This window comes from Pagrus major, chromosome 4 (assembly GCF_040436345.1).
Source record: "Pagrus major chromosome 4, Pma_NU_1.0".
In the NCBI taxonomy this organism is placed as follows: Eukaryota; Metazoa; Chordata; class Actinopteri; order Spariformes; family Sparidae; genus Pagrus; species Pagrus major.
This window is the reverse complement of record NC_133218.1, coordinates 19,756,055-19,776,637: the sequence shown is the minus strand read 5'-3', so window position 1 is coordinate 19,776,637 and position 20,583 is coordinate 19,756,055. Positions and strand designations below refer to the sequence as shown.

Here is a 20,583-nt window from a genome sequence, read left to right as displayed (position 1 = left end):
GTACCACATTTATTGCAAGATAATTACTTTTGATACTTATCGAACATCAGATACTTTAAGACTTTTACTCAAGAACTTTTCGCTTGGATGACTTTCACTTTTACCAAAGTTACAACCTAACATGATATCTTTACTCTTACAAAAGTATGGCTATGCATCTCTGTGAGCATATTCTATCATATCAAATCCAAATTAAGGGCCAAAGGTTAAATATATTGTCAAGCCCTTTGAGTCAGTTTTTTGATTTTGGGTTATATAAATAAAATTGTCTGCACTGACAGCTTATAGGCCTATGATAAAGGGGATTTTTGGTGGAGGAGGGGGCGCATGTGATTTGTAGACAGCAGGGAGTTTTGTCTGTGTTGTGTCTGGAAACATACTGTAGTTTGCATTGATGATTATTACCCATAATAAACTGATTTTTAGAATATCCTATTATTTATAATACTTTAAAAGTTATAGTAACATTGTATAATAAACCATTGTTGATATAAACTTTAGTTTATAGTTATTTCACTGTTAACAGACACTGAAATGCTCTATACATAATGTATATAGATGAACTACACAGTATATGTTAACCATTTACAAAGTGTTATAAACCTCAAAAAGAGAAGATGACTGGTTGCTTTATTTAACCCTCTATTTAATAGGAGGCATTCACATGACCCACATAATGACATACCAGGTGAAACAAATTAAAGTTAATGAAGCAATGAAATAACAAGAGATGAGATGACACAAAAGGTTTCTATGCTTACAACATACAAAATAGACACCCAAATACAGGATATAAAGCCTCAAAAGGCTGGATTTTGCTAAAGTATACATGGGGAAATGTGATATCTTTCATTCCTTTGATGATAAAATGTCAGATGTGCATCATTTATATGGATTTAAATCAGATGTTTATTTCTTGTGGACAGATCTGTCTGTATTTGTTTTAATGTGTTAGAAAGCATAATGACAATATTCTTTAAAAAAAAAAAGATATATTTTTCTGTGGCTGCATGGCTTTTCCTGCAACAGATGTCTGGATATCGTTTATAAAGTCAGTTTACATTAACTGTGTTTTAAGAAAAAACCCAAAACAATTAAATTCTAAGGCGATTTGATGAGACCTATTCAAAACTTGTTTTCAGTTATGTAACCATATGAGGAAGTTCAGGACAAGAGAGTACAGATTTGATTAGTAATGCGGTCTGTCCCGTCGGGGGGGAAACACTGATGTGGTGACGAATCGAAAAGATGAATGAAAGCTGTGACTCAGTGATCACCTTAAACGAACCCAAAGGGCACAAAGACTTTAATGAGATCAGGTCATCTGCTTCTGAACATTGAATTAAATCTACAAATGTAAATCCTCCACTACATCCCAAGCACGATGTTTTATCACGATTTTTATTTCAGTATGGATCAATACATCTGAAATCGTTATCGGATGGATGGGTTGGAGTGGATTTTCTTTAAAATCCTGTATATTCTGCATTTAAGGAGCCAAGGCAGTAATCCCCTCATTTTGGGGGATCTGAACTAATGACAAAGTGGTTTAAAAGATTACGCAGAGCTTCTGTCACAAGACTAAAGCAACACAAATGACAGCAGAACTGCACAGAAAATGAACGTATTTCTATCTCGAATCGACTGCGCTCTTGTGTGTGTGTTCAAAGTCCTGGCAACATCTTTCATATTTATAATTCATTTAAACCTCGAGTTTTGTTGACATGGACTACACAGAGGAAGCAGATGCAGTGATGTTTCCTCACACAAAATTATATAGAACAAACTTCACACTCACAACCCTCAGATCTTTGAGATTGATTTTATTTCCATGCACACAGCTGTGATATGCTTTCCAAGGCAAAGGCAAAAAGGCAAAACACAACATAAAGGCAGATATCAGAGGAACCGTCTGAATCCACCTAAAAGATTTCTCAACTGAATTAAGAAGTTGTTTTTTTTCTCTTTTGTCTCAAGGAGCTGCAGTTTCAGATAGTTATCTCTGGTGGAGCTAATTAATTAAGAAAATTAAGAAGCAGCAGGGTGCAGATTATAATCTGCTACAATCAGAAATCACCATGAGTAAGACATATCAGTGAAAATCCCCTTCGACTCATCATAAAACTGATGTTAAATATCATGTTGTGAAATACATACAGTGTATCTCTTAAGAACAAAAAACAGTCGGTTCTTAACATTTTGTTCTCATTTATTGTCCAGTCGTTGTAAATTATTTATTGAGTTTATGAAGCATGAGGATTTTCCTAACCCTTAAATCATTTTGTATGAACAATAAAAAATTGGATGGCATAGTGTCAAACCATACTGGCAGCTGTCAATGTCCAAATATAGCCTTTGCAGCACTTCTTTTATATAGTTAGTGTTGTAAAAAGTAAAAGTAAAGATGTCATGTTAAAGTAGTATTTTGGTAAAAGGTGAGAGTCTCAAAGTATTTGATATTAAACATATTTCAGAATCAAAAGTAATTTTCTGGCAATAAATGTATGAATTCAGAGATTTGTTTCAAAAACATTATAAATGTTAAGTCGCCTTAACTCAGGGCTCAATGATGCGCTGGAGCCAATACCCAGCATACACTGCAGCGTTATAAAAATGAGAAGCATCATTAGCATCTTCAGTTCTCTCGCTCGATCTCAAGTTATTACACCATCTTCTCCATCTTTTCCTTAGCTACATCTACATCTCGTGAATGCATCTTTGCTGGATGCCAGAATTTCGACCACTTTATCTAAATTTCCAAAAGATGAGGAGTTGAAGAAGAGGTGGATTAATTTTGTCCTGTGCTACATTGATGGGGAGCTGAAGAGCACCACTAACACTCACCTCTGCAGTGACCACTTCACCCCGGGAAGCTTTATAAACTTCCATCAAGACAACTGGGAATCACAGATAATCAGCTGTGGCTGGCACATGGTGTCAAGCCGACTGTCTCCCTCCCTGACCCTCATCCTCCATCCTTCAGTAAATTGTATATTTACATTTACATTTACATCTACATGTATGTATATACTGTATGCATTGGGTCCACTAATAACCCACCTGGCTGATTTATTGTATCAAATATTTAACATATTTCTGGCTTCGGGATTTCGGATTCAGTGTTTTTTAAAACAATTTTTTATTAAATCTGATTGCCAATATAAATTAATTTCAAAATGTGCTGCTTTGGCTCTGATACAGCGTATAATCTGCAAAGTAGTAACTAAAGTTATACATATTAAATATGATGTACTATATTAAATAAAGTGATGTAAATAGTACAATATTTGCTACTTTGCCAAAAAGTAGTGGAGTGGAAGTAAAGTAGACAATGGATATACTCAAGTAGGCCTACCTCAAAATTGTACTGAAGTACAGCAACTGATAAACCTATGTGGACTTACATTTTAAATCATGTTCTGTTTAAAATAACAATTTCAAAGATTTCAGTGGTTGATTTGAGGACACCTGTGGTTATAGAGGGTAACAGTAAGTTCGATTTAATGCTATAAGTAACAGAATTCAGGCTGCAGCCAAACTAACTATTGTTGTTTTAATAAAGAAGTCAGGCAATAATGAGCCTTTTTCTATCACCTGATGTATGCTGCATGAGCCTGCAAACTGCAGGGCACAGTGAGAGGAGTTATCACACGGAGAAGCTGAAGGTGTGCAGCCTGTTGCCTGCTGCTGCTAACCTCACTGTGGTTGCTCCCTCTTGTTCCAGTATCTCCAACTGAACCTCTGTCTGCAAATACCGTTTGCTGTTTTTAATTACAGTGCATTTTCTGTGACTACTACTTAATAATAATAGTCAACTCATCTTTTGCCAGTTAAAATCTTTTAATGTGAAACTGCAGCAGTAGGACATGTTCAGTTTGCATTTCAATAATTCACCCAGTTCATACTATTTATATATATATAAATATTGCAATACTTTCATTAATGGGTCATGGTTACTCACCAGTTACAACATAATTATACGTACTCTTTTCCATTTCAACTAATAGATCCCCTAAATCCTGCACACTGGTCCTTCAAACGTGCTTCTCCTCATGTGACTGCAGCATCTCCACATCTTCATTTGTGTGCATGTTAGTCCACTCAGGCATCGTATCCCTCAGATGCAGGATGACTTCAGTGTTGGATGCAGCCACGTTGGTCTTTCTGTGAGGTCTCCCAGAGTAAAGCTAATGCTAACATGTTAGGTGTCTGGTGATGAACAACCCCTATCACGATTAGCATTAACCTCAACCTGGGACAAGGACTTGGCGGCTGTTTCATCATCCACATTCTTACCTCTCTGTCGGCTGTCAGCTGTCGAGGATGTCCTGCAGGGGGTGACAAATGCACTGATCACTGGCTGGGTTTGAGAGATGATTTATATGTTTGAACAACAGTGTTTCATTCATGAATCAGTTACTGGTTATTGTTGTGACTTGTGGTAACCTAAATTACAATTACCACCGCAAAGATTTTGGAGGATGGATTACAAGAAAACTTTCATTTAACTGACTGAAGCACATATTTTTTTTACTTTCTGTGAAAAAACAATTGCCTCATTAATTAGAAAACAAAGAAACACTGCACTAGATAAACATTTGATACACATTGAGCACTTTTAACAACAATTCTCTCACTGTGTTCCTTACATTTTCCCTTAAACAACTTAGGTTTCAAGTTATCTAAGACGTCACTTATCCATTTTTGTATGACTACCTTTTATGCACCATACCCTGTAATTCAGCCTAAGAATTATTAAATCCATCTTTGTGGGTTTGAACCATGTTTGTGACCCTCTACAGGGGCTGTCAGACTGAAGAGCTTAAGAGTGCAGACTCAGGAACCTGGACGAGTGTAAAGTTCTGTCTGTATTAGACGTTATTAGCTCTAACAGGATGTAGCAGGTGCTGTCAACGTCGACTCTGGCTGAGAATCAAGATGCTAATCTAAGTTGAGGTGTTGTCAGGAAGTAATTCTCTGTTTGTGTGTGTTTGCTGTCATGGTAGTCGGGTGGTTACTAACCTGGCTCTTGAGTAAACCAACAACACTTCCTTTTTCAGCAACTGGTGTCTTTCTCCTCTTCTGTCTTCTCCTCACCCTCCGTGTGTGTGTCTCTCTCTCTCTCTTCCATCGAACAGTAAAGCAAAATGTGGGTTAACATCCCTTTTATACACTTGCCCATGACTCATGTGAATTCCCCTCCTCGCAGTATGACTGATTAAAAAAGAAAAAAGAACATCACGCAACAAACTTGCAGTAAGATGCCATTTATCTTTTATGTAAATGCTGCCTACAGAAGAGAAAATATATACGTTTCCTGGATTTCAAAAGGTTATTTACATTTATGTCACCTGTGATGACAACAGTGGAGATTGACATTAAGATGTTGGCAGTTTGACATCATGACTTTGAATTCAAATATAATGCATCAAAGATTTGACAGGAAAACAGAGGACACGCATGGCTTGAGCAGTGTGTATTTACGATGTACAAACTACTGCCTGACTGAAGCACGTCCCAAATTCCATCTAATTCTATATGTACTACTGTACTAAACACTAATCCTGTGACGTCAGACATCCATCAAACGGATGTTTGCAGCAAGTTAAACTTCACAAATAGAAAGTAAAATGTCAAAGATTTCATTCTTATTTTTCTGCTCTTCGAGATCTTTTTGGAGCTGTCTCCCAACCACCCACAATTTATCTATTTTTTGCCACCTGTGAGCTGTTCCTCCATTTATGTTGTGTATTGCGTTGTGGGAGAATGGTATCCATCATAGTGTTCCCTCAAAAATAGGTCATATTTCGACTGCATGCTGTCTGGTTTAAGTATACTTCATTTTTGAACATTTGTGAACGCACTTTAAATAAAAGATCTGCTTAGAATTAGTGTCGTGCTTGCTGTAAGACACAGCAGTGCTTTGACCTGTTGCTAAAAATAGTGCCCTAACAGTTTAGCAGATATTATCTTGGTATGTAATTGCCCCCATGTGACCCTGTAGTAGATAAAATATGATAGTGCCCTCTAGGGTGCTCCTCCACTCGACAAAGTGGAAGTGAAGTGCCCTCTAATCAGGACTTTCTAGCCACCGGTGCCCCTCCGCATACAACTGGTCCCCTTTATGTTTTTTCACCCCTGCCCCTCAAACATCCTGAGTCCGTCACTGCTGGCCACTGAAAATCTTGGGGTGGTACACCAAAACCTAAAAGCTTAAACTGAATTTCAGCAATTCTATTTTGCATTTGTAATATATACAGTGGTTGAAAACTATATCAACGTAACATTGAGACTGGAACACTTTCAACTTCTCACTCCCAACTTGTTTAATAGGGCAGCTTGGTTAGTTTTGAACACGGAAGACTCTGCAGGCACGTTAGCACTGACACAATATAAACAGTCCAATTAGACTTTCAAAATAAAGCTTGCTGACAAGCAGTTCACATATTATGACACTATGAATTTTTTAATGTTATTAATGTTGAATGGTTGCGGTTTGGTTAGGTTTAGGCACAAGAAATACTTGGTTAGGTTTAGGAAAAGATCAAACTTTGGTTTTAAATAACTTCGCCCAGTCTCATGTTACTTGATGTAAATCACATCATTTGCTGGGAATCGCACAAGTATTTTGGTTTTCATATCATACAGTTAATGTTACAAAGTCATTGATGTGCAAAGACTAACGGGTATAGTTAAAATGTTGAGTCTCATAATAATCCTGTTTAGGTATATATCTGTATATATGAGTTAGGTGATCCTCAAATAGACTAGTTATCATTTTCCTCATGAGCGAGGGCAGTAGTGGGACCAGAAATAGTATGAGGGTGGCCATGCAACCCTTTGAGGCGCTATTGTAGATAAGTGAGAATTTTGACCTGCTGGTGTCGCTGGATGAAAATCAGGGGATTACCAAAGTCCTTATTGTCTGGGACTATCTGTACTAAACGTCATGGTAATCTTTCCGGTAGGTGTTGATACATGCCTCTAAAAAACACAAATGACAACGATGAACGCTCTAGAGCAACAGTCAGTTGTGTTTGTTGTGGATACAGTTTGTCCTCAGATCAGGACTTTGAAATGCTCTGTGGTCATTTCATTGAATTAATGCTCAAACCCGTCTCATATCATTTTTATATTGACACACCTTTCCTCACACCTGAACTCACTTCTTATCATGCCACCTGTACAATCATTGAGCATTATGACTGTGCAGGGTCGTGAAATTAAATGGATTTCTGTTTTGACGGTTATGGGAGTGTCACCAGCGGGGATTTCAAGAGAGACCCTTTGCAACTATGACTGTGATCCTGCACACTATCCTCGTTACATATCTGTAAACTAGAAATCTCGTTACCGCTGTGTTTGCTTGTGGTTACACAGTAAGTGAGTCATACAGCCAGTTTCTCAGAAGACAAGGTGCCTCCCCATTTATTCTCACTCCCGCCCCTTCTCCATACTAGCTTCTTCTGACCCGCCAGCCGCACACTTTGGCTTCACGCAAACCCTTTTCTTACTCTCATTCAGTGGACTAGTACATCACATTCCTGTGAGCGTTAGAGAGGAAACACATTGAGACAAGACATATCGACGTAGTAGTTGAAGGGGAAAGGTTGAAAGTACATATGGAGGCGGGGAAGAAACAGAGATGCGGCAGGGACCCCCCCTTCACATTCTGGAAATTCACAATGTGTAATATGCCAGCTGAGGACAGCTCAGACACAATCCTGACTACTTCTGTCCAACATTCTGTCTCCTCCTTTTACAAATTACAAATTAAGGAAGGATGTCCCTTTATAGGTTTCCCTTTTCATTTTAACTAAAGGTTGTGTATTGTCTTGGTGATCAGAAAACTCCAGAGACAGAGAAAGTGACATCATATTTCGGTGTTAAATGGAAAACGGACCCAAATTTTCTTTTGAAGTTCAACTGAAGTGACAAAACCTAAAAATGAGACTTCTATCACCTTCACTCCAAACCTCATCGACTTTCGATTCTTTAAAGAGCTACGACAGTGAGAAAGTTTATTCATTAAAGCAGAAGGATTTTATGACAATGTCTAGTCAAACGAAACCAAAAAACATACTTTCTTTTTCTCTCTGTATCTGTGCAGAGTGCAGAGCTATGTTTCAGTATTTCCACGTGGGCAACCTACAGTCCTGACTTCACTCTATTTTCCTGTCATATGTGGGATATGCATGAGAGGCCAGACAGACGTACAGCTGATATGATCTGATAACATTTCCAGCTCTCTATGCCGTCATCTTGTCGTGGTCTGTGTGTCCTCAAAGTGCGACATATGTGGCACCACAGGGAAAATGTCAACCAGAGATGAAACTGTGTTTCTTAGTCTCCAGAAGACGTAGATTTATTTTCACATCACTAACAGCACCTGCTTACTGAAAGCTGCTATTGTTTTACTGCAAAACAATACTACACAAGTAATAATAAGATAAACACAATGAGCAACAAAAATCAACAAAGCATGCAAAGTTGCTTTCATTCCTGCTCTCTCACTTTGACATGCGAGTGTTTCCCCCGATCAAAACCCCTGAAGCTAAAATTAGCCGGTTTAAAGGAAGTGTGTGTGAGCTCAGAGGTGGAAAGACCAGTGCTGGTTATGATTAAATTCCACAAACTACTTTAAATATATGCACACTTCTCAATTTTTGGGGTTTTTGGAACTGATGGATTCCAATAAAATCAACGTTAGATACTTTAAAAAAAATAATAATTTTAACTTAAATACTAGGACTACCTGCACAGTAAAATGACCCTTTTTTCTCATACTACAACATTGTCTTTTTGAGAATTTGTCAGTATCTACCACACAATGTTATATATATTTCATACAGTGTAAACAGAAACTAAAGAGACGTCTTTTGATTCCCGAGCATGTAATGTCACAGCCCACGTAAATCACTAAAAACCAAATGACTATGTTTCAAGAGCAGTTCATTTCCAGAGCTAAAGTCAGTCAGTCTGTATGTATGTATATACATTTGTATGAATGAATGAATGAATGAAAGTATAAAGTACGTCATGAGTAAGTCACCGAATAAGTATTAAGCATGTAAGTATTAAGTATTTAGTAAGTGATTATTAAAGAGGTATTAAGTAAGTTTTAAATATTGTGTAAATATGCATTAAGTTTGCAAAGAAGTCTTAAATAAGTATTAAATATGTAAGTATCAAGTAAGTTGTGGTTTGAGTTTGTGGTTCAGTTATTTCCTGTTTTATTTTGAAGTTCTGTCCTCCCGTTTTGCTTTTCATTTCCTCCCTTTGTCTGTTTCACTGCCCTTTTTCTGTGTCCACCCCTCTCCCATCAGTGAATTACCCTCTGTGTATTTAAGTCCTTGTCTTCCCCTCTCTCTTCGTCAGTTTGTCTGGTATGTTTTGTCATGCGTCTCAGTCCCGTTTCATTCTGTGTATCCCGTGTCCTTCCTGTTCCTGCCTGGTATTCCAGCGCTTCCTTGGTTTGTATTTTTATCTGGTTTTTGTATTTTTATAGTTCCTTTGCCTTGTTCAGCTTTATTTGGTAAAGTTTCCTTTTTGTTGCGTTACCTCTTCGTCTGTGTGTCTGTGTGCCTTTTTGTTTCACCCTGGCATAAGTAAGTCTTTAATAAGTATTAAAGAAGTATTAAGTATGTATGAAAGTATTACATGTCACATGGGCAATATGTAATTTCCACTGCCAGAGGGCTCCCTGTCAAAATAAAAAACATAAAACATCTGCAGAGTGTTATGTGGGAAGGAGCCGCTGCTTAGAGCCATCTAGAGTGTCGGGAGCTAAGCCGGACCTGATGATTAAACAGTCACATCGGATTCTGCTCTGTTCCAGAGCCGCTTACTGACGGGAGGGGAGCTCAGAGATTACTTTTTAACTTTTGAGATTAAAAAGTGGATTTATCTTCACTCCCATTCATCAGCCTGACTACAGCAGCGATCCACGGAGCTGACCTCCGTTTTCATTATGTTCTATAATGTTGACTGTTGACTGGAGCTGGATGGGAAATTTTATTTCATGAAGGTAACGACACAGAGAGGCGAGGGAAGAAAGAAGGCACTCTCTAGTGTGCCGTTACGGTTAATGTAGGAAAATTACCTGGCTGTTTGCAACAGATAAACACTGCATGAGTAAGGCGAATAAACACAAATGATCATGCAATCACACTTGCTTTGCTGGTGGTTAATACACCATTTAACAACCATTATCAATCTATCTGACATGACTCAGTCACACATGTTCACACACGAGGTAGTTTCGAAGTTTTAATCACGTTGAGTTGGTCTCGACTTCACTTAGCCGGAAGTAGCGTCGGGGATCTAATGAAACGCACCGTTACCTTGAGTAAACTTGAGTGGATTTCTCTGGGTTTGAACATTCTTGGAAACATTTGGGATAATGCATGTACACAACTTAACAAAATATATAACAAAGGTCTAGTTGTTTTTAGACATTTTAATGCAGAATTTATACATATTATATCTGTTAATACATAGGTTGAAAGAAAATCTAATTTACTAAAATGAAATTTCCATGGGGTTTTTTCAGAATGGTACAATAATAACCTGGTGGGTCTGTACTGTTAATTATTCACTTCACACATTGCAATTATTTTCCGTAATGGCTTTCGATAAAAGAACCTCAGTCTTTATTAGATTCAATTTTAAAGGACAAAAAAATCTTAAATTTGTTGACTGTATTGTATCAAATGATTTCTGTTATGAAAACATAAATAATAGTACATTTATGACGACATATGTGCACATTTGTGTGGCATGGATGAAACTCATAGGCTTTGACAGAATGAGGTGGTTTTGTCAATTTAATTAACTGGAAATTATTTGTCATCACAACACTTCAGCTACAAACTGCTTCTGTCTGTGTTTTTGACTCAACTCGATCCATTCCTGAGAGAAAGTGATTAAAAAAAAAAGTTTTAAAAAGTCATTTAATTTACATTTTTGGATTAATTTGAGGTTTTTCTCCTTTTGGCTGCCAGCCTGCACATCATTTTGATCAATCGAAGGCTGAGAAGACACCATTAGGTGAGCTCTAAATGTATCTATTCCAAAGAATTAAACTTTTGTATTTCAAAACTCACGTGATCATAACAAACGTGAAGTAAATCCATTTTGGAAATGTTGAATGGCCATTTATGAATATGGGCCCCTTATGGATGTCTGATTAAACGTTGTTGTTGTTGTTGTTGGGTTGTTTCTTGTTATCATCTATCATCATTTCCAATTTGTTTTGTTTGTTTGTTTGTTTGTTTGTTTTGTTGTCTCCAATTCATTTCATTCACTTAATGTTCTGTAACCATTTAGCTGATGTAAGAATGGTTAAAGAATACACAAATTGCAAAGAATAATAGTATAACAAGTATTCAGATCCTCGACTTCAGTAAAAGAAAAATAAATAAATCACACTAAAAATATCCTGTAAAGTCCTGCATTAAAAATCTAATGTTATAATTAAATCATCATCTATTATCATTATTTGTCATTCAGCTATTTGATTAATTGATTTCATGTTTCAGCTGTATGTACTGTTGGGTAGTTTCATCTATAACTAAATATCACATCTTAGAAGTTCTTCAAATGTTTTATGTGCAGAAATCTTAATTTGTGAAGTAACTAGCAACTAAACCTGTCAAATAAATGATTCAAATGTAAGACAGCTCCCTCTGAAATGAAGTGGAGAAGAAGCAGAAAGTACAGTACTTGAGTACATATATATATATATATATATATATATATATATATATATATATATATATATATATATATATACACAAGTACTGTGTATATATATATATTTATATATATATATATATATATATATATATATATATATACACAAGTACTGTGTATATATATATATATATATATATATATATATATATATGTATACTTAGTTACTTTCCACCACTGACCTGGCAACATGAAAATGTGTTCATATCATAATTCACACAGCATTCCATAGTACGGTGAAGCAGCAATATCAGTCAAACATGTCATTACAAAATAATTTCAAACTTCCATTCTGGGTTAAGTGTTTAGTTACTTCATTATCAATTGATTTATAGTTTCGTCAGCGGATCAAAGTTGATCAAACAAGCACTGAAATTGAAGGTTTTTGTTGTTGTTGTTGTTGTTGTTGTCAATAAATGAATGAAAACAAGCCAATTTTAGTAATGAAAGAAACTGTAATATTGTTATTTTACATTATAACTTTCTAGATTCTGTTTGTATTCATACAGTTTGAATTAACTTGGTGACTGTTTAACAAAATGTTGTTTTAGAAAGCTCCTTAAAAGACAGTTCAGTACTCATCATATGTCACAAATCTGTCACATGTGACAATAAAACCCCCTAAAATGACTAAAGCAATTGTCTTATTAACTCTAGACATGAATACTTTGAGCTGCTCATGTTTCTACAGTCATGTTCCCATCCCATCACAAAAAAATCTGCCCTTGAAAAAAGTCATCTAAATCCTAAAAACCACATGAAGACACTTGAAGACAGAGTTGACTAATTAGAGTTCCTCATTTTTTACCGAATGAGCAGCACTGCCATCTACTGGTGAAGGACAACTATTGCATCATCATGCCATAAAACCTCATAAATGATGTGGCTTCAGCCTTCAGACCACAACAGAGGAGTCAGTTGTAATCAAAGCAAACATTGACGTAAGAGTTTACTTCAATCAAAGTCTTTTATGTCAAGATAAGTGTGGTGACGTTTACATCCTGACCGGATGAAACCAACAATAAATTTGAAGAAGTATTGTCTGGATGACAAAAGCCAAACATGACTTTTTCCTCTTACCACAGAAGCACTGTAGTCCAAAACTGTTCAATAAATATCGGTAAGCCACGCTGTTGAACTGACATTTGCCTTCATTAATTCGAACACTGTACTTTATTTACTTGCCGTTACACATACATATACATACATATACTTACTAGTGCACCAAATTCATGTCTGAAGATCTTATTTCCTCTTTGTGTAATGTTTGTGAAAACTACAGTGTGCAGCTGTTTCAGGAAATCATCCTTTTTACAAATTGTAAAAGTGTCCATCCTACGTCTTCAGAAGAAATGAATGGGCAACAGTACTTGTACTTTCAATATGTTTCTGTTTTCGATATTTATTATTCTTATTGTGGTATTTTTTTGATATACTTCATATTTTAATTCTATGCTGAGCCTCTGAAAACGAAATTTCGTTCTGTGTTCACTTGTTGCTCACTGAATGACAATAAAGTCTGTCTAAGTCTAAGTCTAAGTCTACGTCTTCAGAAGAAATGAATGGGCAACAGACCACGCGGAGGGGGTTTAAAAATATTGAGAGACAGATAAAACTGTTAGCTTTGGTCCTTGGGGTTTGTTAAAAATGACAAAAATATAGATCTTTACCAGCCCTCTAATATGAACTCACAACTTGTAATCAATTACTTCATCAGTTACTGGCCTGACCCTCTGGAGTTAGGTGTGCTGAAGCACCAAGAACAAAGTGACACACAGCAAAGCTCATCTCAGCATTGATCTGCAGTTTAATGAAGTACACAGGAATATATCCAATCAGGAACAAAAATGAAAATGAAATAAGAAAAAAAAGGAACCCGGAGAAAAGAGAAAGTAGTAAGATGTCAAAAAACAGTTACAGAAAAGATGAAGTGAGCAGGAAACAGTCAAGGTCAGATAAAAGGCCTCCGTCTGTTCAGGGTGCGATGAGGACAGAATGTAACAGAAGGAGAAAAACATTTCAACACAACTATGGGGTCTAATTTTGTGTGCTCATTTTAGCTGAAAGTACTTTTAAAATGGCCTCAACATCCCTAATCCACCAGCTCCACACATAAAGTCAGTATCATGGTAAATCACAGTGATATTTGACCCATAGACCTCTATAAGTTGAGGCGGCTCTGATAGCTGAGTGACAGCAAAATACACAATTACACACTCCCATTAATAACTCACAACTGATTTTAGAATGTAAAATTTAATTTTTTGTTGATTCTTCAGACAAAGATGACAATGGTGAATCAAAGTAAGCATAGTTTTAGTGTCGTAACAGACTACAGAGCAGCTTCTTACACTAGGTGGTGACACTCTTTAATTCATCCTCATCCCAACGCCCTAAAAATAGTTTTAAATTTATGACTTATTGAACCCAGTGACAGACATGACACTGAGACTGTTTCACAACCAGTTAAAGGATCCTTTGGGTACGTTTAAGAAAAAGCCCCACATAAGTTTTGCTTTTAGAGCTGTAAACACAAAATTTGTGTCAACTGTATTCCTGGTCTACACTGGAATAAAGATGTTTTGGTCCACATTTGTACTAATGTTCATATCTGAAAAGCCTTGAGTTTAAAATCTGATCGTAAATCTATACTTTTTACATAGGTTTGGTAATTTCAATACTGCCAAATGCAGAAACTCTATCATTTTTAAACATGTGATATCAAAAAAGGGATGTTTACATTTTGAGGTAACAACACTAACCAACACACAACCTGATCTAAACAAGCACTCTTTCCTGAGGACAGAGTTCATTCAACAACAGAGGCGGATATTGAGAAATTACTATTGATTCCCAAAATGTAGAAGTGTTCAAATTCTGGAAGAAACTGAAAGGGGAAGGTGAAGAACGATTCAGCCTCCAGTTTCAGTATCAGTGAATGAGTCCAACTTTTCTTACCCCACCAGTTAAAGATTAAACCTCCATAACAATAACTGTTGTGCGTTCATTTACTACACGTTGAGATAGAGGAGGTTTGTGGGAACATTTCGATTTTAATTGTACGTGCCATGTGAAAAGATAATAATGAGATATAAGATTTAATATTTTTTCCGGTGTTGAAAACCACAGTTACTCATTCTGATGGTGCTGACTGTCACTCTGAGGTTTCCACGAACTGAAGCAAAATAAAGGTCGTAGATCTTAAAACCAAAGCCAATATGACAAGGGAGATGCTGGTCATGTAATTGCAGAGAATTAAAGCACATGAGTGTGCATGGGTAAAATGGACAGACTTATTAAAATGTCAGTTTAAGTTGAGAGTTTGCTTGTGTGGGTTTTTCTCCAGGTGTTCTGGTTTCCTCCACCATCTCTGATCAGTTCCCTTAACAACGCTTAGATCGGCTGGTCTCTTAAATGCAGAGAATAATTTGAAAATCATTGCAGGACTGTATGTGATGAATAAAGATTTGTTTTCTCCTTTTCAATTTTATGCTTCTAAAGGTGAATGGTGATTGCAGCTGATAGGAGCAAGAGGAAATGGTATTTTATTGGTTGAATAACAGTCGAAAGTAATGTTTCTGATGTTCAAAGATATGTTCATAGGAAGGAGGGTTTTGCAATCATGCACAGGAAAGAGAGAGAGAGAGAGAGAGAGAGAGAGAGGGAGAGGGAGAGATTGTTCTTATAGCAGAGTAGGCACTCCTTTTCTCTTTATCTCATGCTCCATTTCTCCCACACACAAGGCAAATAAAAAGGTAAGAAGCTAACTCTTTAAATTAAAACATAAATGATTGGAAGCAGCCTTTTAACACTGACTTTTAAACACAGATTGTAAATCCCAAACTTCTTGGGTTAGATTCTAGAAATCTCAGCTTCAGCCACTTTTAATCAGGGAACGAAAAGTGAAATCAGTAACTTTAACTGAGGTTAGCGCTGCTGCTGCGACTGTGTGGAGACCTGAGGAGGTGTGTTCATTAAGACAGGAGTGCGTGCATGCATGCTGTCCTCATACCAGCTATGAACAAACAGGCCCGGTCTAGATGCACACTCAGGCAGGGCCCTGGGGCAACAGGGGATGCAACGTGGAGGGGGGGGGGGGGGGGGGGGGGGGGGGGATAACAGATTCCTTTCATCTGTAATCATTACTGCTAATGCAACACCTGACACAGGTACTCTGTGTCTGTGTATGTGTATCTGTATGTGCGTCCTTGTATTAGTGACATTGTGTGGGAAAAAAATAGGATCACATGGTCAACATTGTGGAGACTCAACTCCCATATGAGGACAAACAGCTGGTCCTTGTTTGGTTAATTAATAGATTTTCTAAGATTAGAACTTAGTCCATGCAGTGTCCTCTTCAGTGATAACAAAAACATGTGTTTGGTGGAGGTGAAGAGATTTGGCAGATTGCAGCGCTGCCCTATGTAGCATAAAACCAACTGTATATGTTTTGTATATGACTCTTGTGTTTTCAACCGTGTCCGTTGTTTGGTTGGTTTGTCTCATTTTTTTTTTTTTTTTTTTTTTGTGAAAATCCAGATCAAAGGACATTTCCATGAATTTTACTGGCCATGTTTTGACATTTTCATTAAATTCTCTAGAAATCTGGATCTTGATCAACCCATATCAGAGCCAAAAGTCACACTTGAGTAAAAGTAAAGATACAGTGTTACTTTGGTAGAAGTGAAAGTCATCCATACGAATAGTACTTGAGTAAAAGTTCTAAAGTATCTGATGTTAAAGGGGCAATATGTAAAGATTTTGCCTGAAAAAATTAAGAAATGAAAATGAACAGAATGTGAATAACAGTTCTGATCTGATGACGTTGCTAACCAGCTAACCAGCTAGCCCTGACCCATCCAGGTCAAAAGCTCCTGTGCTAGTGGTGTAAACATTAACAACCCCCTGCATTAACAACTGAGCTAACTAGCAGTTAGCTGTAATTCTAGTGTTACACTGCTCCCCATTTGTTTTGAATTCGACATGTGGTCGATTCTTACATATTGCACCTTTAAATGTACTTTAGTACCAAAAGTAATTTTCTGGCAATAAATGTTGGTTTCAAAAGTACAAGTAAAGTATCCATATATTGACATGTATGTATATTTATGGGTCGACTGATGATCAGATCCAACATTCAGCCTTTTCTGATCGTGAGTCTTTTTTTTAATATCTGATATGCATATTTTTAAAAAAAAATTAAATTGTAACTAGTAAATAATTAAATGCATGTAGTGGAATAAAAAGAACAATATTTGTCTCCATAATGTAGTGGCATGGAAGTAGCAGAAAATGGAAATACTCAAGTAAAGTAGAAGTACCTCAAAATTGCACTTAATTACAGTACTTGAGTAAATGTACTTAGTTACATTCCATCACTGTATTTAGGTGGCTGTCATCTACATATAAGTAGTGACTGTTGGGCCTCGGCAGAGGTATGCACTCTACGTTGTGCCATTTTAGTTTGTCTTTTAATGCTCATTGTGACACAGTCAAGTTCTCAATAATGAAACAGAACTAAGGAAGGAAGCCTGTGGTGTCATGTTGGGGTGAGATGTGGACATCGTCTTGTCTGCATTTTTGCAACTTATGCGTGAAATACATATTCCTATGTGCAATCATGCATGTTGCACATTTTCTGTCACTGATGGTGACATTTTGCATTTTTAGTGAAGTTGCAGAGAACAAACAAAAACAATGCATCTGTGACATCAAGTCCATGTCTTCTGTGTTTCAGCTCATCTCAAGTTTGACATCACCTCAATGGCTGATATGAATGGAACACAGCTTCCTGTCTCTGCACTGAACCAGCTCTCAACTAGCCCCAACAACTCCAGCAGCTCATGGCAGGCAGAGGTTATCAGAGGAATCGAAATTACAGCTACTCTGCTCATCTTCCTGGTGAGAAATCCTCCATGGTTTCAAGTTGAATGCTTGCCTTGCACATAGGTTTGGAAACATTGACAAGGGAGGCTCCTATTGGTATATAAAAATAATTGGGATGATGTTTTGGTTATGAGGTTACCTAATTTGTTGAATCCCACAAAAACTGAAGATTAAAAAGTCAAGTTGTAGTTTTACAGCATCCTGGCTGGGAGCAGTGATTACCTGGTATTTTGCCAAGAAATAGTCTGGCACATATCCTGACAAAAACAAACAACTTGTCAGGTTTATAGGCTGGTTTTTGTACCAAAATATAACATGTTCATTCGTAAGCTTTAGAGGATGCTTTAACCTTTAGACGGAGGCAGGCGAGCTAATTCCACCCTGTTTTTCTTTCAGCTAAGCTAATTGGCTTCTGCCTGAAGCTTCATAAATATGAAGATTGAATACGAATGATTAAATAATCATTTGTCTCCTTTCACTGTCTGCAATAAAGCAGATAAGCGCATTTCCCCCAATTACCAAACTGTTGCTTAAAGTTCTGAAGTTCATTCTGAATGTGACTGACAGCTGGCTCTCTTGGTTCTCTAAGGTGGGGGTCCCTCTGAATGGGCTGGTGGTTTGGGCACTTGGACTGCGGGGTCAACGTCACCTGGTGCGCAGAGGCAGCACTGACGAGACGCGTGCTGCCAGCAGTTTCCGTATCTACGTCCTGAACCTGGCCCTGGCTGACCTGGTGCTGCTCCTGCGTACCCCTCTCATGCTGGGCTTTGTCGCCCACAACTACAGCTGGCCGTTTGGCCGTGTCTTCTGCCACATTACCATGTTCCTGCGAGGCCTGGGGTTATACGCCTCTGCTTTCCTCCTCTGTGCTGTTGCCCTGGAGCGATGCCTGTGTCTGCTGAGGCCTGTGTGGGCTCGACTGCGGCGCCCCTCCTGGGCCGTCCCTCTGGCCTGTTGCATCTTATGGCTTTTAGCCGCCGTCTTCTCTGCCCCCTACCTCCACAGTGCCGTCCTGAAGGATGTAAAGGGGAAAAACTACTGTTTGGAGAGTGGGGAGTTTAACGTGTCGCTGTTTGTCACAGAAACAGTAGCTGGTTTCATCCTGCCCCTGGTGGTGTTCTTGGGAAGTAACCTGGCGGTTTTGCTCACCGTTCATCAAGCAGTGCCCACAACACCCACCTCCCCCACCTCTGCTACCTCCACTTTAACTGTTCGCAGGATGACCAGGATGTACCAAGTGCTCTTTCTCACCATGCTCCTCTTCCTCACCTGCTGGGTGCCCTATTTTGTTTGTCGGTTCCTGCGGGCCTTGGCCGAGGGACGTCCTGAGCGGGCCGCGCTGTTTAAAGGAGCAACTACTGGGGTGTACATATCCCTGTTCTTGGTGTACATCAAGAGTGGTCTTAACCCCGTGCTCTACGTGTTTGCTGCCCGAGGCTTAAGCCGTGCAATCAGAGCTTCACTGGTCTCCACTATTGACCGCCTTTTCAATGACGACTCCTCAGAGTCCATACGAAGGAAGTCACTTAAAAACTCACTTAAGAACTCACAGATGTAGCTGAGAGGTCAATAATGTTTCTAAGCTTCTGAACAGAATTTTTTGTGTTAAAATCATGAATGTCTTTGATCTTTAAAAATGTGACTTTTTACGTGTTGTTTTCTCCACTTGCATAAATTGCTCATGCCTCCCAAAAAGCGAACTGTGTAAATAAAAGACTTTTAGGGGTTGAGTTACTGTAGCGCAACGCATGTGCTTTAGGCTAGTGTTTTTAAAAATGATTATGAATGTAAGAGCAAATGGTAAAATAGCTGAATGTTACTCCAGGTGCAATATGTAAGAATTTTAGTCAAAACATTCAAAAGTTAACTAAAATTATCAACAGAATGTGAAGAAATAATTGTGACGTTATGAGGTCGATGTACTTGTATTGTGTTGAGGGGATATCTACTGAAGTTAGCATGCTAACCAGCTAGCCCCGGCCTGGTCCAAAGCTCCTGGGCTTGAGGTATAAACACCAACACTCCCCCAGTCTGGACCGTTAGCTGCATGAGCTAACTAGCTATCAGCTACAGTTAGCAGCAGTTAGCGGTTACGCTGGTGATATATTTGGAATTCGACTGGTGGCCTATTCTTACATATTGCACCTCACATTTCGTATATATTGGGATTATATCCTGCTGACTGATTTGACCATAACTTAAGGTGATTTGAGTTGAATAACTGTTTGATTACAACCACTTCTGTCATGTCCCCATGTAACAAACACTTTCTGACAGAACATTCCCTTCAATGGGGATTCTTGGCATTAAAAACTTTGACGTATAGGCTTGGATCAATGGTGCCAGAAACCAGGATGTCAGAGAAAGAAGCTCAACTCTCATGATTTGTCAAGCGGACTGTATGTGTAAAAATTTGGCCAAACAGTGAAGAGAAGAAACAAGAGCACACATCACACCAACGACTGAACCGGGCTTGGTTTTCGATACTGTATATGGACACAATTGGCATCAGTAAAACTAGATGACTGAGGACTTCAAAAATGCTTGTGCTTCTGTTGCGGCACGTTGAAGGGAGGGTCCTAACTGGGCATGAAATTGAAATCATGAATCATCTTGTCCCTTTATTAGCGGGCAGGAACACCTTCATGGTAAACAAGGAGCCAAGGTGAACACAGCGATAAGTTTAATGCCAGAGTTTCCTGTCCTCGGGGTAATCATTGTTCATATGGAATCCTCAATGATTACGCACCATTAAGTTTGCACATGCTGCCTCAGAATGGAGCCTACCACTGAATGGACCTTATCAGTATCAACCATGACTCAGACTCATCTAATCTGTCATTGAAAGACAGAAGAGATAAAACTGTAATCAATGGTAGCACTTTACATTTGTTGTCTTTCTGCATTAAAGCATGAATAAACAAAATTCAATTTCTTCAAATG

The 20,583-nt window shown here is 38.0% G+C and overlaps 1 protein-coding gene across 1 annotated transcript; it reads left to right on the top strand.

The window, feature by feature from the left end:
- Nucleotides 1-15,452: 15,452 nt before the first annotated feature.
- On the top strand, nucleotides 15,453-20,577 carry LOC140994339 (C5a anaphylatoxin chemotactic receptor 1). Its single transcript, XM_073463914.1, has 3 exons — nucleotides 15,453-15,509; nucleotides 17,492-17,655; nucleotides 18,230-20,577. Exons 2-3 carry the CDS (start codon nucleotides 17,518-17,520, stop codon nucleotides 19,196-19,198), a joined length of 1,107 nt encoding a protein of 368 aa, XP_073320015.1. The 5' UTR covers nucleotides 15,453-15,509; nucleotides 17,492-17,517; the 3' UTR covers nucleotides 19,199-20,577.
- The last annotated feature ends 6 nt before the right edge of the window (nucleotides 20,578-20,583 follow it).

What these genes read in the sequence shown, in the direction of transcription:
- LOC140994339 (XM_073463914.1), top strand. Translation starts at nt 17,518, where the DNA reads ATGGCTGATATGAATGGAACACAGCTTCCTGTCTCTGCACTGAACCAG. An exon ending in CTACTCTGCTCATCTTCCTG is followed by an intron (nt 17,656 to 18,229) that starts GTGAGAAATCCT and finishes TGGTTCTCTAAG; the next exon opens with GTGGGGGTCCCTCTGAATGG.